Source organism: Vidua chalybeata, chromosome 24, assembly GCF_026979565.1.
Source record: "Vidua chalybeata isolate OUT-0048 chromosome 24, bVidCha1 merged haplotype, whole genome shotgun sequence".
NCBI classification, from domain to species: domain Eukaryota; kingdom Metazoa; phylum Chordata; class Aves; order Passeriformes; family Viduidae; genus Vidua; species Vidua chalybeata.
In genome coordinates, this window is record NC_071553.1 from 3,494,515 (window position 1) to 3,511,419 (window position 16,905).

General features: G+C 52.0%; 1 protein-coding gene across 1 annotated transcript; it reads left to right on the forward strand.

The window, feature by feature from the left end:
• The first annotated feature begins 222 nt into the window (after nucleotides 1-222).
• On the forward strand, nucleotides 223-15,286 carry SLC26A9 (solute carrier family 26 member 9). Its single transcript, XM_053963771.1, has 20 exons — nucleotides 223-347; nucleotides 972-1,111; nucleotides 1,286-1,396; nucleotides 1,634-1,809; nucleotides 3,259-3,423; nucleotides 4,410-4,562; nucleotides 5,235-5,317; nucleotides 5,586-5,733; nucleotides 6,386-6,499; nucleotides 6,918-6,995; nucleotides 7,489-7,584; nucleotides 9,796-9,902; nucleotides 10,405-10,474; nucleotides 10,563-10,655; nucleotides 11,070-11,186; nucleotides 11,723-12,040; nucleotides 12,660-12,714; nucleotides 13,090-13,235; nucleotides 13,993-14,070; nucleotides 14,619-15,286. The coding sequence occupies exons 1-20, from the start codon at nucleotides 223-225 to the stop codon at nucleotides 14,664-14,666; spliced, it is 2,421 nt and encodes an 806-aa protein (XP_053819746.1). The 3' UTR covers nucleotides 14,667-15,286.
• Nucleotides 15,287-16,905: the final 1,619 nt, after the last annotated feature.

Genomic DNA, 16,905 nt, shown 5'->3' on the forward strand with positions numbered 1-16,905 from the left:
AGCCACTCCCAGGACCTGCCTCTCTGCCACGGGGAAACTATTTAGGGTGGAGAAGCTCGGGGAGGGCTCCAGACGCTGGAGGTGTCCGCTCTGTTATAGCGCAGGTGGGGCCAACTCCAGCCACATTCTTGGCTTTGCTCTTTCTATTATTTTTTTAATTTTTTTTTTTTTTTTTTTTTTTTTTTTTTTTTTTTTTTTGGGAAAAATCCAAATGATCCAGAGATGAGCCAGGCCAGGCCTCGCTATGCCATCGAACGTCCTGCCTACTCTGTCAGCCTCTTCGACGAGGAGTTTGAGAAGAAAAGCAGAACTTACCCCGTTGGGGAGAAACTGAGAAACCTTTTCAGGTAACAGGGAATGCTGTAGAACGTAAATCAGATTTAGTCAGGAATTGGGGGGGTATAATTCAGACCTGGGAATACAGATCCCATTTTTATCCTGGGGAACTGTGGTTTTCAGGGGTTTGATGGATGAAAGGTATGGGAGAAATGCAAATTGGGCTGAAGAAAATGAAATTGGTGGCTCTTTTCCCAGCAGAACAGTTTGCACTGAGTGCATTTGGGATTTGGGGTCCTATTTCCCCAGGTTTGGTTGTTTTTTTTTTTTAATAGTGGAAAAAGCACAATTGGTGATGTAGGGACATGTGGATTACTTTTTTTTAAGCTTTCTAGCTGGGTTTTCCTTTTCTCAGCTTTCTGATTGAAACCAATACCACCTTAAAGAAAGGCTTATAATTATGCTAACAAAGGTTAATAACCCTGCTGATCACCTTCTTGGAAATCTGTCTCCACTCCTCTGAGAAAGGAAGGCAATAATAGAGGAAAGAGAGGGCTCAGAATCTGGTGAGGGAGAAAGGTTGAGACATTCCTGGGAAGATCCTTCCTCACTTCCAGCTCATTCGCTTCCTCCCTTCCTTCATTTTCAAATTCTTCACCTTTCAAATTTCCTTTCATTTTTTATCTCCCTTCTAGATGTTCAGCTTCCAGGTTCAAGCTCACCCTCTTCCGCCTGTTCCCAATTCTGGCGTGGCTCCCCAGGTACAAAATCAAGGACTACATCCTGCCCGATGTCCTCGGCGGGCTCAGTGCGGGGACAATCCAAGTGCCACAAGGTGAGCAGCGTCCCTCTCTGCCTGTCCAAGAGGGAGTAACGCTTTGCCAGCTCGAGTACAGCTCTGCAGGTGACGCTGGTGCCCCGTTGGGAGGGGTTTTGTGTTTTACTGATGACCCCAAGCTCTCCCTCCAGCCTGCTGAATTCCCCTGCCCGTGCCCCTCGTGTTTTGCAGGGATGGCCTTCGCCCTCCTGGCCAACCTGCCTCCTGTCAACGGGCTCTACTCCTCCTTCTTCCCCCTGCTCACCTACTTCTTCCTCGGGGGCATCCACCAGATGGTGCCAGGTGAGGAACTGCCTGCCCAGGACAGTAAAATGCTGCCTGGGAGCGCTGGCGTGTCCCAGAACGGGGAGGTTTGCTCCGCCGGGGCTCTGTGGGGTCGCAGGTTCCGGCTGCGCTGCAGGATTGTCACCCCGACGAGCCAGTGCCACCTCCCGTGGGGCTGGGGAGGGGCTGAGTGACTCCCCTGCACCGCCCCACCTGCCCAGGAGCCAGACCCTGACCTCCCCGTGCTGTCTGCAGGGACTTTTGCTGTCATCAGCATTATTGTCGGCAACGTCTGCAACGAGCTGGCTCCCGAGTCCGACTTCCAGTACTTCAACCACACCGCCAACGAGACCGGCGTGAACAGCACGGCCCTGGAGGCGGCCAGGCTGGAGATCTCTGCCACCCTGGCCTGCCTGACAGCCCTCATCCAGGTGAGTCTGCGTGTCCCTGACCCTCCCTGGGAGCCAAGCTGGCCCTGGAGCACAGGTGGTGGTGGCAGGTGCTCCAGGAGGCCCCGCTTACGGGTGGATGATGCCTCAAAATAGAGATTTTTGGGGATTTTTGGGAGCCAAGCTGGCCCTGGAGCACAGGTGGTGGCGGCAGGTGCTCCAGGAGGCCCCGCTTACGGGTGGATGATGGCTCAAAATAGAGATTTTGGGGGATTGTTTTTGGTCTTGTGGTGGAATTCTCTATGTGGACAATCCAAGAATGGCACGCTTAGCCCTGAGTGGGGGTGGATGATGGCTCAAAATGGGGATTTTTGGGGATTTTTGGGGATTTTTTTTGGTCTCAGGGTGGAATTCTCTATGTGGACAATCCAAGAATGACACTCAGCTCTGAGTGTGGATGGATGATGGCTCAAAATGGGGATTTTTGGGGATTTTTGGGGATTTTTGGGGATTTTTAGGGATTTTTGGTCTTGTGGTGGAATTCTCTATGTGGACAAGCCAAGAATGGCACTCTTAGCCCGGAGTGGGGGTGGATGATGGCTCAAAATAGAGATTTTTGGGAGCCAAGCTGGCCCTGGAGCACAGGTGGTGGCGGCAGGTGCTCCAGGAGGCCCCGCTTACGGGTGGAGGATGGCTCAAAATAGAGATTTTGGGGGATTTTTTTGGGGATTTTTGGTCTTGTGATGGAATTCTCTATGTGGACAAGCCAAGAATGGCACTCTTAGCCCGGAGTGGGGGTGCATGATGGCTCAAAATGGGGATTTTTGGGGATTTTTGGGGATTTTTTTGGGATTTTTGGTCTTGTGGTGGAATTCTCTATGTGGACAATCCAAGAATGACACTCAGCTCTGAGTGTGGGTGGATGATGGCTCAAAATGGGGATTTTTGGGGATTTTTGGTCTCGGGGTGGAATTCTCTATGTGGACAAGCCAAGAATGGCACTCTTAGCCCTGAGTATGGCTGGATGATGGCTCAAAATGGGGATTTTGGGGGATTTTTGGGGATTTTTGGTCTCGAGGAGGAATTCTCTATGTGGACAAGCCAAGAATGGCACTCTTAGCCCGGAGTGGGCGTGGATGATGACTGAAAATAGAGTTTTGGGGGCATTTTTGGGGGCACTTTTTGGGCATTTTTTGGGGCATTTTTGGGGACTTTTGGGGGCATTTTTGGGGATTTTTGGGGGCATTTTTTAGGCATTTTTTGGGGATTTTTGGGGCACTGCTGTGGATTTATTGGGATTTTTGTTCTCGTGGTGGAATCCTCTCCGTGGACAATCCAAGAACAGCGCTCCTAGCCCTGCTGCCCCCATCCCTGCCCCGGGACACCCCTGCTGTGTGTGGGAGAGCTGTGTGCGCTCTCCCAGAGCATCACCCTGCCCCACAGCGGGGGGCTGCCACTGCCCTGACCCACAGCTCCTCCGTCCCACCCTAGCTCTGCCTGGGCTTCCTGCAGTTTGGCTTCGTGGCCATCTACCTGTCCGAGTCCTTCATCAGGGGCTTCATGACGGCGGCGGGGCTGCAGATCCTCATCTCCGTGCTCAAGTACGTCTTCGGCTTGACGGTCCCGTCTTACACCGGGCCCTTAGCTATCGTCTACGTAAGTGGGGGCTCTGCACAGCCACCTTCCCCCCCCACCACGGCAGCACCGCCACCCCTGCCAGGGAAACGGGGGCCCAGGAGAGCAGGAAAGGCTTGGGGGGAAAGGGGAATCCCCGCCCCAGCAGCGTTATCTGAGCCCTGCCTGCGTGGCTTTGATGAGGAATAACGAAATGGTGTGGGTATTCTCAGCTCAGTCAGAGAGAAAGAGAAGTTTTCTAACCAGGCGAGAGCCTGGGGAGCAGTTGGGAAAGAATGTAAATAATTCTCTAATCTATCTTGTTGTTCACATTGTTTATAGATATTTTCTGCTCCTGTGTGTCATTCACTGCACACCAGTGGTGTGGGATGTTTTTACTCTAAGACCAATGAAATGAGTCTGGAATTGTCTTCCCAGGGAGTTGGTGGAATCACCATCTCTGGATGTGTTAAAAAAAGACTGGACATGGCACTTGGTGCTGTGCTCTAGTTGAGGTGTGAGGGCATAGGTTGGACTCGGTGATCTTAGAGGTCTCTTCCAACCTCATGATTCTGTGATTCTGTGATTCTGTGATGTTCTCTATATCTAGAGCAGTACATTTGAAATAAAAGAGAGCTCATTTTCTTTGCCTTCTGATCTGGAGTTCTCTGTTCCCATCTTGCTCAACAGTGTCAAAATGGGACTGGGGTCTAGGGGGGGGGGGTATGAGCTGTGCTGCTTTGCAGCAGGACTCTTGCAGAGTTGTTAGCAGCAGGGACGTTTCCTCTGAGCAGGTTTGGCCATTCCTGGGATTTCCTGTGTGTTCCAAGGATGAAGCAGCCAGAACTGCATTAAATCACCAGCACAGGCCCAGGGCTGGGGGCTGATCCCTCAGCAGAGCGTTTTTAGCACTGCTCACGTCTCAGGGTGTTCACTGTGGTAACAAGTGCTGTCCGTCGTCCTGTCCATGCTGTCCAGAGTGTCTGTCTGGCTCGCCGTGACCCCTTCTCCTCTTGTCTCCCCTTCAGACATTCATTGACATTTGTAAAGGTCTGCCCCAGACCAACCTGGCCTCCCTGGTCTATGCCTTGGTCAGCGCTGTGCTCCTGATCGTCGTCAAGGAGCTCAACCTGAAGTACATGAAGAAAATCCGGATGCCCATCCCGATGGAGATCATCATCGTAAGTGACACCTGGGCTGTCCCTGGGAGCCTCCCGATGCTGCCCTGATTTTTTAAAAGTGTTGAGTTTTCTTTTATAGTTCTTCTGAAAGTTTTGAAGTTCTCATGAAACTTCTTTAGCCTTCTGATGATGTTTACATGTTTGAGAGTCAGAGGTCCCACACAATTTCATGTAGAAATAGAACAGTTTACATATTTCTCTGTGGGTGGAGAGAAATGATGGATTGATCTTTGGGCCAGTGTGGTTGGAGAGGTGGTAATTCCATCCTCCAATCCACGGTCACCTTTGGAATTCTATAAATGACTAAAACTGTGTCTTTTTCTCTTTTGAATTTACAAGCTTCTGTGTGCTCATTTCATGTACTGACATCCCCTGACCTCACAGCCCCGGGACACTGCTGCTCTCAGCAGGGCCACCACACACAGCATCTACACAGTGACTGTGACACAGCCCCCACATGGTTTGGGGTCAGAAACTGGACCAGCCCCGTGCTCATCCCTGCACTGCATCCTGCTGATGCTGAGGCTGAAGAGAATAACCTGGGCCTGTCCTCGCCGTCCCCAGCCCAGTGGTGCTGGTTTTGCTCTGTCAGCTCTGGGAGCAGGGCAGGGGTAACGCCGTGAGCCAGCCCAGCTCTTCCTGCTCACAGCTCTTTTCTCCCTGTCCTTGCAGGTGATCGTGGCCACCGCAATCTCCGGCAGCTTCAACATGCCCGACAAGTACGGCATGCCAGTAGTGGGGAAGCTCAGCATGGGGTAAGTGCTTGTGTGCAGGTCTGATTCACCTTCCAGACAGTTTTCCTTCCTCCTCCTCCTCCTCCAGCCTGGAAAACACCTCCCTCTTCCCTGCAATGCCAGAGTCCCCTTCCAGGAGTGTCAGCGTGCCCTGTGACACAACCACCCCCGTCCTCTGGAGTGTGGGCAGGGACTGTGTCGTTCCTGAACCCCCCAGCTCCTCACCCACCCACCCCCCCCAGCCCCCAGGCAGCGCTGCCACAGCTTCTCACCTGTGCTCTGAGTGCAGGTTCCCAGCGCCCACCCTGCCCCTGGTGAGCAAGTGGAAGGACATGGTGGGCACGGCCTTCTCGCTTGCCATCGTGGGCTACGTGATCAACCTGGCCATGGGGAGGACCCTGGCAGCCAAGCATGGCTACGACGTGGACCCCAACCAGGTATTGCTGGGGCTGGGGCAGCCAGGCACTGCTGCCTTTGCTCTCAGGCGTGAAGGGAAGAGCTCAGACGTGCTGGGCTCAGAGCAGACGTGCTGCTCCCGAGGAGGCTCCGTGGCTTTGTGCCATGTGGGGGGCAAAAGGACACGGCAGAGCCCTGTCCCGTGGGCTGCAGAGAGGCTGGAAGAGGGAAAGGAGCTTTGGGCTGGGCTCTCTGCCTTGCTCCCCCCCCAGACTCTGTTTTGGCAGCTTGCTGAAGCACGGTGAGGTGCGTGCACTTCTCAGGGAGCAGAGAAAGACCTGGATTCCTGGTGTGTCACCTAGATACTCTGAGAGGCAGGACATTAAATAATCCTCTTTTGTCATCCCTGGCACAGTGGCAAGCTTTCAACAGCAGCCACACATACCACATGGAGCCCTGCCCCGAGTGTGTCAACAGATGACAACGTGTTTATGTGGAATTGTGCTTCCAGGTTTCCCTGATACACCAGGTTCTATCCCAGGTCTTACTGGAAGGAAAGAGCCCGGGATGCACTGCAGGGAACCCAGAGCCTGCCCTGGCTGCATAAACCAGCCTCAGGCCCCTGCTCTCTTGCCATGTGTCAGCAGGAAGGGCAGCTGTCCTTTCTGATGGGCATTCTCCACATCTCCACAGGAAATGCTGGCCCTGGGCTGCAGCAACTTCTTTGGATCCTTCTTCAAAATCCACGTGATCTGCTGTGCTCTCTCTGTCACCCTCGCCGTGGATGGGGCAGGAGCGAAATCCCAAGTTAGTTCCTCCTCCTCCTCCTCTCCTCCCTCCCTCCTCTGGATCACAAAGTGCTGTAGCTGGACGTGTTGCCAGCCTGACTGAGCACCTCTGGAGAAGTTTGACACACAAGTGCTTCAGGCTGTTGCTGTTAAAGCAGAATTTCCTCCCTCCCCAAGCCCATTTTGCTCCCTGATTTGGTTCTCTGGGTTGGCCACAGAAGCAGAGCTCTCAGCCTGCAGTCCCTCTCTGGCTCCCTGGACTGGGCAGTGAGGGAAGTTTGGGGTTATCTGTGAGATCTGCAAACCCCTGCCTTTTTTCAGAGGCAAACATCCTCTCCCATAAAATGCTGCAGTGCCCAGTGGTGCCCCTGGCTACACCCAGGGGAGCTTTGGGAAGCCCTGATGTTTGCAGAAGTGATTTCCTTTCCTCTTTGCAGGTGGCAAGTTTCTTTGTGGCTCTGGTGGTCATGGTGACAATGCTGTCCCTGGGAATCTACCTCGAGCCTCTTCCAAAGGTAACACAAACATCTGTGCAGGCAGAGCCATTGCAACACCCGCTCTCCACACCCAAACACGGACACAGCCTCGTTCCAAGAAACCCTGATGCAAAAAGCAGCATGGGACAGTTTGTCCCTGGCCTGGGGACCTGTCTGGAATCACAGAATCACACAGTCACACAATTCCAGGCTGGTTTGGGTTGGAAAGGACCTTAAAACCTCATCCCTGCCATGGGCAGTGACACTTTTCACTGTTGCTCCAAGCCCTGTCCAAGCTGGTCTTGGGCAGGGATTTCTCTGAGCAAATGCAAGTGTAAATTGTAATGAAATTATAATGTAAATTATAATGAAAGAATCATCCCAATGATGCTGCTCAGATCCAAGTGAGATCTTTGTGAGCATCACCCTTGTGATGGGACTGGCCCAAGGCAGGCAGATGCTGCAGAAAAGCCTCCACTGCCAAACGTGGCACATCCAGGTCCTGGCTGACACCATTCCCTGTCCTCCACAGTCTGTGCTGGGAGCCCTCATCGCTGTGAACCTGAAGAACTCCCTCAAGCAGCTGGCTGACCCCTTCTACCTGTGGAAGAAGAGCAAGCTGGACTGTGTGAGTGCCTGGGGTGGCAGGAGGCATCACCTGGCCAGGGCAGGATGAGCAGCACAGACCCCAAAAACGTCTTTTGTGGGGTTTTGGGGTTAAGAGTCCCTTGCAGGAGGTGGGTTTGGCTCTCTTGGTGAGATGGTGCTGCCTGTCCTGCCCAGCTGAGCACGCTGCTGCTCAGAGCACATATCAGAGAGGCCTGAACTCTTACCTGCTGGGTTTAAATGCCAATCAAGTGCGGAGCCTGTTTGCCCAGAACTAGCCAAACCGGCCCTGCTCAATATCTGGGAGTCATGACTTAAAAACTCACACAATGGCCCTCCAGGGTGAGGAGAGCCCTTCAGAGTGATAAGGACTCCAGGCACTGGTTGATGTATAAACCCAGGCAGGGGGTGGCGGGGGAGTGAGAGCGGAATTTGGAAATGTCTGACATAAAAAGTCAGTGTTTGAACAGGACTCCCACGGCTGAGTGCCCTGTGTGGACATGGAGCCAATATCCTGCCAGGGCCCGACAAACCCCCTTATCGGGGCAATCAGGAGTCCAGAGGGGCTGGCCCGAGCCATGAAGAGCTTTCCCAAAACCCTGCTCAAACAAGCGCTGGAGAAGAGCTGGGTTATCAATTTGGGCACGTCTCTGAACGGGTTCTGCTGCTGTGGGGTGAGAGGGGAGGTGTGTGGGCTCTGGCAGCTCGGCTGCTGCCCCTTTACCAGAGCACAGCTGGACCCCACAGGCTTCAGAGACCCCAAAAGCCTGGGCAGACACGAGCGTGGACTGAGTGGAGATGGATGGTGCTGCCTGAGGAACATCCTGGCAGATGCCAATGGAGTGAACGGGATTCCTCTGACCTTAATCTCCTTGGAATTTGAACTAGATTCAGTGTCCTGTCCCAAAATGGGGAGCACCATTCCTGGGTGATGTCAGACCATTGGTGTTCATCACCTTAATGCTGGCTGTGTTTCAGGACAGCTAATTCCAGCTAATTCTAATGAAGCCTGGATGGATGGATGGATGGATGGATGGATGGATGGATGGATGGATGGATGGATGGATGGATGGATGGAAGCTCTTCCTTGCTATTTATGCACAAAATGAACATAAATTAAGATACTGAAGTCATCAAAGTTACCTTTATTCAACCAAGGTCAAAGTTAGTTTTTATTCGTTGTGAGGATGGGATTAAAACAAGCTGATGATGATTTTCAGAGGGGATGTTTAAACGCAGGGCAGGACTGAGCTCATACACAGTGAGATGCTTGAGTGCTAACACATAAAAATGACAAATGGCAGAGCTCTGAGCTGGAGTGGGGCAGGTTTTTTCCTCTGTCACACCTGGCTGTTGAATCCTCTCTGTGTTCAGGCCATTTCTAGCACGTGCTCAGGCAGTTTTCAGAGAGATGATTTCTGATTTTTTCCTGAACTGCTCTGACGGACAGCAGGAACTGCTCGGGGCTGGAGCAGGGAGCAGCAGATGGTGGGGTCTGCAGGAGCCCCTTCCTGACGAGCCAGGCCGATCGTTTTTGGATGGAACGAGCGGAGCGGGCGCTCCAGCAGCCGTGGAGAAACGCCCCGGCTGCTTTTATGGCTGAAAGGAAACTGGGGCTCCTGGCAAACTTCCCAGCAAGGACGGTTCACTCTAAAACATGCAGCAACTGCAGCCTTAGAACAGCTGCAGAAGTCAGGGTTTGGCCTATTCATGTTGAGCTGGGAGGGTTTGAGAGTCCAGGATAGCAGCACAGAGCCATTTTCCCCAACCATTTTTTCCCAACGATTTTTTCCCAACGATTTTTTCCCATCTATTTTTCCCATCCATTTTTCCCATCCATTTTTCCCATCCATTTTTATCCATATTTTTATCCATTTTTTCCCATCCATTTTTTCCCATCCATTTTTTCCCATCCATTTTTTCCCATCCTTTTTCCCACCCATTTTCCCATCCATTTTTTCCACCCATTTTTTAATCCATCTTTTCCCATCCGTCTTTTCCCATCCATCTTTTCCCATCCATTTTTATCCATTCTTCCCCATCCATTCTCCCCCATCCATTCTCCCCCATCCATTCTCCCCCATCCATTTTCCCCCATCCATTTTCCCATCCATTTTCCCCCATCCATTTTCCCCATCCATTTTCCCATCCATTTTCCCCCATCCATTTTCCCATCCATTTTCCCCATCCATGCCCCCATGGTTCAGCTCTTCTCTCCCTTCTCTCCCTGCAGCTGGTCTGGCTCGTGAGCTTCCTCTCCGCTTTCTTCCTGAGCCTCCCCTACGGAGTGGCGGTGGGCGTGGGATTCTCCGTGCTCGTCGTGGTTTTCCACACCCAGTTGTGAGTACCTCCCGGCCCCAAGAGCCACGGGAGATCTCCCAGGGGCAGAAGGAGGGACGGGTGATTTTTCAGAAGCGACCTCTGGCCCGCGGAACGCGCGGCAGGAGCCCCGGGGAGCGCAGGTGTCCTGCCCGGAATGTGCAAACAGGAATGGCAGGCGCCAATTTACTGCCTGCATTCCCGCTCCCGTGCACATCCCAGGGCAAGGGGAAGCCTCAAGGTATTTGCTTCACCCCACACAGTTCCCAGCTCACAAAAAGAGCGAGTCCTGTCTGTGTGCAGGGCCCTGCCGTGAGGTCTTCTCACCACTTTTAATCCATCAAAGCCCTTTCTTAATATTTCCCAGTCTGGCATCTCAAAATACTGACTCCTTTTTTTGCCCTGTAGACTCTGCAGGGGTGAAATGTAAGAGTTTTGACAAAGCAAATGTTCAAATCCTGGGATGGAATGTGAAGCAGAAGCAGTTTTCTTTCCCCTAATGCTGATCCCTTCTTTCCTGCAGCCGCAACGGCTCTGCCCTGGGCCAGGTGACTTCCACTGACATCTACAAGAACCCCAAAACCTACAACAAGGTGAGCTGCAGATAAAACATCCTCAGAGAAAATGCTGTTCTTTGCCACTGGTGCCCAGGCTTGCTCTGAGCTCCTGTCTCTGGTGCAGGTCCATGAAGTTAATGGGATTAAAATCGTCACCTACTGCTCTCCGCTGTATTTCGCCAACTCGGAGATATTCCGGGAGAAAATTATAGCCAAGGTGAGCAATTCCTCAACAAATCCCTGCCTGAAGCCAGTCCCAAACTGCCCTTGCTCTCTCCTGTGTTGCTGCATGGGGATAATTAAGCTGTGGGTGATCATGAATCATGGTCACATCCACTCTCTACTCCTCAGTCCTCCTCTCCCTGATCCTCAGGGCTGTTGGCAGAGCTCATTTTAGAGGTTGTGCCCAAATCCTGGCAGGTTCCTCCTCCAAGCTCTGCAAAAACAGGGGCATTCTGCTATTCCAAGTCTCTCCCTGCATGTGCAGGTTCCCCAAGTTCCAGGAGATGTTTGGATGCCATCAGGATCACCCCAATCCAGTGCCCAGGCTGGGAAATGCCTGGGAAGGAACAGCAGCTCCTGACTCTTGGAACAGACTTTTTAAGGAAAAAAAAATCTCTCTTTCCCACAGACAGGGGTGGATCCTGGCAAGGTGTACTTGGCCAGGAGGAAATTTGTGAAACAGCAGGGGAAGGGCACAGCACAACCACCAGCAAAGCTCCCAAAATTCCTGCTGAAGGAGAACAAGGTAACTCAGCTCCTGAGTTCCCAAAAAGGTCCCTCTGTCCATGGGCATGACCCCAAGTCCCCATCAAACAGCTCCTCTCGACATGGGATTTCCTGCACTGTTTTCCTGGCCACATTTCCCACCTCTCATCCCCTTTGCTCCCCACCTACATCTCCATTCCTCCCCAAACCTGAAGGTGCAGGAGAACTGAGAATGGCTGGGATTCTGGAGAGGAGGCTGGAATGGGAACATGGGGAACAATCTGCAGAAACCAGGCAACTTTGGCCTCTTCCTCTGGGGCTGTGCCAGCAGTTCAGCCCCAAGGTGCCCCTTCAAAGCCCATTTCTCAGTCACCCCAGCCCCATTTCCTTTGCAATGCTGAGCAATTTTGAAATAAATGGATCATGTAGATTATCCTGTCTAAATCCAGCCCCGAGGGACAGCCAGGCTGGAGTTAGTCCAGACTAAAACCCTTCTTGTCAGTGGGCAGAGGTGCAGCCACCTGCCAGGACCCCACCTGTGCCCTGCCCTGACTCTGCATCTCTGCCCTGCCGCAGACCTTGTCTTTGCAAGAGCTCCAGAAGGACTTTGAGAGTGCCTCTCCAACAGACACCAACAACAACCAGACCACTGCTAACGGTGCCAGCATCTCCTACATCACATTCCGCCCTCCTGGCCCCGGGGCTGGGCCAGGGCAGAGCCCCGGGGAGCTGGGCAGCAGCACCACCCTGCAGGGCAGCACCTTCAGCGTCCTGCCCGCGGCAGACCCCGACCCTGTGCTGACGGCACCGCCCTACATCAGCTTCCACACCATCATCCTGGACATGAGTGGGGTGTGTTTTGTGGACCTGATGGGCACAAAAGCGCTGAGCAAGGTGAGTTCTGGGCTGCCAACACAGCCCGGCAGTGGGGACCTTCTGCTCTCTCACACCAAGGTGTTTATGTGCCTCAATTCACAGAATTCACCAAGTCACCAGGTTGGGAGAGACCTGAAAGATCATCGAGTCCAGCCCAGCCCTAACACCTCAACTAAACCCTGGCACCCAGTGCCACATCCAGGCTTTGTTAAACACACCCAGGGCTGGTGACTGCACCACCTCCCCGGGCAGCCATTCCAGAACTTCATCACTCTTTCTATAAAAAATATATAACATCCTAATATCCAACCTAAATTTCCCTTGGCACAGCTCGAGGCTGTGTGCTCTGGTTCTGTCAGCTCCTGCAGACAGAGCCCAAGCCCAGCTGAGCACAGGCACCTTCCAGGAGCTGTGGAGAGAGCTGAGCTCACCCCTGAGTCTCCTTTTCTCCAGGCTGAGCACCCCCAGCTCCCTCAGTGGTTCCTCACAGAGCTTGTGTTCCAGTTGTGTGGCTTTTCCCCTTCTGCATCTCTGATTTTCTCCTTCAGTCCCAGAGCTGATAAAAGTCTTTATGCATAAACACAAAGCTGGAGCAGCAGTGTTTTTAATCCTCTCTCTCCCATCTCATCCCTTCCAGTTGTGTTCCAGTTACCAGAAGATTGGCATTAAAGTGTTCTTGGCAAACGTGCATGGTAAGAATCCCCAAAGAACACATTCCCATGGGATCTTCCCCCATTTCTGAGCTCCTGACAAACAGCAGATCCTTTTCTGTTCTTTATTCAAACTGTGAGATGTCAGTCCTTTACTGGACCAGGCCAGAACAGATAAAAGGAGAAAACAGAAGAATGGAAAGAGAATCACTGTTCTCTGTGTGTGAAATCAGTGCTTTCATTTGGGAAGTGATAAAACTGTAGGATCTCCACACTCAGCATGCAGGAAAACAGATCCCCACACCCATTTCTGCTGCAAACCTGCTTCTTCTGAGCCTTGCCTTAGCTCAGAGGACCCCTGTAGCCACAGAATTCCTCCTCTGCTTTCCTCCTGGTTCAGCTGTCTCCTTTCTCCAGCCCAGGTGTACAATGACATCAGCACAGGGGGAGTTTTTGAGGAAGGAGGCCTGGACCGAAGTCACATCTTCCTGACCATCCACGATGCTGTTTTGTTTGCACTGGCCAGTATCAGAGAATTTGTGCACCCGCCCATCTTGGAAGAGGTAAATTTGCTCCCCAGCCCACAGGATTCTCCTGTTTGCCTTCCAGGCTGCGTCAGCACAATGGAAAAATAACAAACTGCTACTGCACCTAAAGAAGCTTCATGTTTCTCTCAAGTGGTAAAGGCCTAAATCCAGCAAATTATTGAATATTCCAGTTGTCCTGTATGGGCCCAGCACTTTGGGATGGAATGGATTTCCATGGGAATTCAGAATTGTTAAAGTTTTACAGACACCCTTGGCTGAGAGATGAGTGCTGTGCCAGCCTGGAGGAGCCAGGAGAGCTGTTCCAGCACTGTGCCCTCAGTTTGGTGCTGGTTGGAACAGGCAAAGGCAGAATTTGGCCCTCAGTGATGAAGAAATGAAGGCAAAGCTCGTGCAGCTGGAATAGTCCCAGCATCCATGAGTGCTCCATTGGTGGGAGGAGAACAGGAGGAATTCTGAGGCAGGAATGTGGCCCACGCTGGTGGCACAGCGTCAGATAGGCTCTGTCCCCAAACAGGGGTTGGTTTATTGTGTGCCAGCAGGAGCTGGCACCAGCAGCACCAGTTATCTCCCCAGGAGGAGTTAAGGGATCTCCTATCAAACCAGAGCAATAGGTGAACGCAGATAAACACCTGGAGCAGGGCTCCTCCTGTGCCCCTTCTCCTGGCATTTCCCTTGGAGCACGGGTCACCTTTTAGGCCTGGCTTAGTCATTGTTTTCACTCCTTTTGACTCTGCACTCTGCTAATTTGTGGACTCAACTCTTCCCTGCACAGAGGCCGACCCAGACAGAGCTCTCCATCTATGACGAGTCTGTGGACGAGGGCAGTGCAGAGTACAAGAACCTGGAGGAGGTGAGTTATAGTGGCAGAGGTCACTGCAGCCGTGGATATGAGGCAGAAATCAGAACTTCTAATTTGGATTGATTAGTTGGGAAATCATCTGGAAGTTACTGCAGTGCTTCGGAAAGTTAATTGCAAATATAATTTTAAATCCCTGTCTTGAGGAGCTCTGGAAGGAGCTGGATGAGGAGCAGGTAGGTCACCCCACAGAGGAGTCCTTCAGTCATTCTGGGCCACACAGCTCAGGTTCAGCCAGACCTGTGGTCTCACACACTGGGGGGACCTTGGAGAAGCAAGTCTGGTTCATGCCCAAAAGAAGAGTCACCAGTGAAGATTTTCAGCACAGGCTCTGCAATTGCTGCAGCAATTTGCACCCACATGTGGGCCTTGGGAGGAGATCCCCTCCAGGGCTGCCCTTCCCCGTGCTGTCCATGCCCAGCTGGAAGCATGGAGAAAGGCTGGGAAGGGCTGGAGCTCCTGGGGGTGTTCGTGTGACAGTGACACCGAGCTGTGTCACTCTGGCACCAGCCCTGACCCTGCTCATCCTCTGTGCCCTTTAGGAGATGTTTGGGAGCATGTTCCACTCAGAGACGCAGACAGCTCTGTGAGCACAGCGAGCAGCGGGCGAACCCTCCAGGGGCGACTCCTCCCTCCCACCGCTCCGTGGAGAGCTGCGCTTCTGCCTGGGGATACAACGGGTTTGCAACGAGGCCATCCCCCCCCAGAACTGCCAAATCCTCCCTCCTCCCTGCCCTGCTCGCGGCGCTCGGAGCAAAGGACTCTGGAGCAGGCGGAGCCAGCGGGGGAAGCAGGAGCTCAGGAGATGCCGTCTCACGGACTGCAGAAGTGGAGCCGGGCGTCTGAACTCGGGGGATGTTCAGCCGCCCCTCTGTCCCCTCCCCATCCCTCTGCCCACGCTGGAATTGCATCACCTGGGCATCCTGCTCCTTGCCTTTCCCTGCTCCCCCCGCAGCGTGAAACACAAGCAAACACCGAGAGCCGTTCAGGGCTTGCTTCACGAGGTGTGGCCGTGCCAGCTGCTGCTGCTCTCTGATGTGCACTGACCCCCGAATTTCCCTGCGTGTCTCTGCCTCTCCTCTTCTGTGTCCCAGCATCCCAAAAAACACTGCCTCGCACCAGTGCTGCATTTCTGACACCCCAAAGACCTCAGGGCTCCCTCAGCAGGGCTAAATTCTGAAATACATGTATCTTTTTCTTAATAATAGGACAGGCTTGTACTCAGAATTCCTTGTCATGTGCACGCTGTCCTGCCTGCCAGTGGGTTGAGTACACGAAAACAGATTCTATTTTAAAATGCTATTTCTATTTTAACACTCCAAGATATTACAAATATAAGCAAGCTTTAGCGTATGGTTTTGAAGTACACAGACGTTATTGAGCTGACTGCTGAAGGCTTCCTGGGAAGAGAATGTGGGGCTTTCCTGCAGCTCCCAGATGTCTCATTTTCAAGGAAGATAAAGCTTCCTGAACCATCCTTGCTAGGCAGTCACTAAAGGAAACAACGGCAGCAGCCTGCCAGTTTGGTTTTATATAAAATCTCAACAACCAAGTCACCATTTCTCTACCTCAGTTTCTGATTATGTGGTGCAGGAGAGTAATGAAACCAAAGGAGGGCAGAAAACCCCACCAGCTGATGGTTATTACTTGTTTTAATCTTAGACAACAGTGGTTTCTCCAGAAATCTCCACGTAGAGCTTGTTTTACAAGGAGAAAGCAAGAGATTAAGTCTCCTAAATTATCTTTGAGGGTGATTCCTCATGGCCTTTTGTACTGCCTGAGTGCTCCTTTTAAAAAGTGCTAATTTTGAAAGAAAGGCAGCCAAGAAATTGGTGCAGAGCAACACGAAACTGTCCTGATCAATATTTTTGGGTCTCTGAGCTGGCATCACACTAAAAGAAGGAAGTTCCAGTTCCCAGCTCTACATTCAGGATTCATTACAGGAGGTTGATTTCCCAGCCTGGGGTCTGACAGGCCAAATGCAGGAATCCTCAGAGCAGAGGCATAAACCAGATTGTATTTCCCGAACTCCCCACTAGAAATGGGATGGGATGCCACGAGAAATGGCTCAGAAAGAGCAGCGGTGGCTCTCCTGCAAATCAGGACCCAGGCAGAAGGAAATCCCATTTCTGTAGCCAAATTCTGGGTCAGTTCTGGCAATAAATGTAACACCAGCAGGTAAATGCCACTGCTGGAGGCACAATGTGGCCAAAGTCATAATTCTCAAGTGCCCGCGGACAGAATTAGGGGAGCTCAAAGTCACGCTGGTGAAATGTTTTCACTTCCAGTAAAATATTCCCTTTATTGCTCTTAAGTAACAGTGAGGTCGATGTGTTTTGGCTCTGAAGCCTTACTTGGTAAATGCATGATGTATAACCAGCTCAGAAATGGTTGTAATTTATTTAATTTAATGTCGGTTTTGTTCTTTTTTCTTTTTTGATAATAAAGAATGTGTGAACAATCATTGTCATCTTCTGCTGACTCAGGGGCAGGATGACCATGGCTGTTCCCATCTGGTCTTTGGCACTCTGGTACAGTTTATGCCATGGGAAGCTGGGATAAATCTTCACACTCTGTTCAGAACAGCTGCAAAGAAGGGAATAAGAACTGTTCCATCGTGCTAGCTGGTGGAATCAAGGAAAGAAGTGACATATTTTTAAAAGCAGGTGGATTTAAGGTCTGTAAGGAGCGGGGCTGCACAACACAGAAACTCCCTGGGCTGTCCCTCAGCCAGTCCTGGCATCCTTCTGCCTCACTTGTGGCCCCAATGAGCCTGGGGTGGTTTTTCCCCACAGGAACTCCTTTTATCCCCATCCTTTGGGAGCAGCA

Excerpts from the sequence above, each read along its gene's own strand:
- SLC26A9 (XM_053963771.1), top strand. The coding sequence starts at position 223 with ATGAGCCAGGCCAGGCCTCGCTATGCCATCGAACGTCCTGCCTACTCT. Across the intron at positions 1,810-3,258 it reads GCCTGACAGCCCTCATCCAG|CTCTGCCTGGGCTTCCTGCA; the intron begins GTGAGTCTGCGT and ends GTCCCACCCTAG. Across the intron at positions 5,318-5,585 it reads GTGGGGAAGCTCAGCATGGG|GTTCCCAGCGCCCACCCTGC; the intron begins GTAAGTGCTTGT and ends CTCTGAGTGCAG.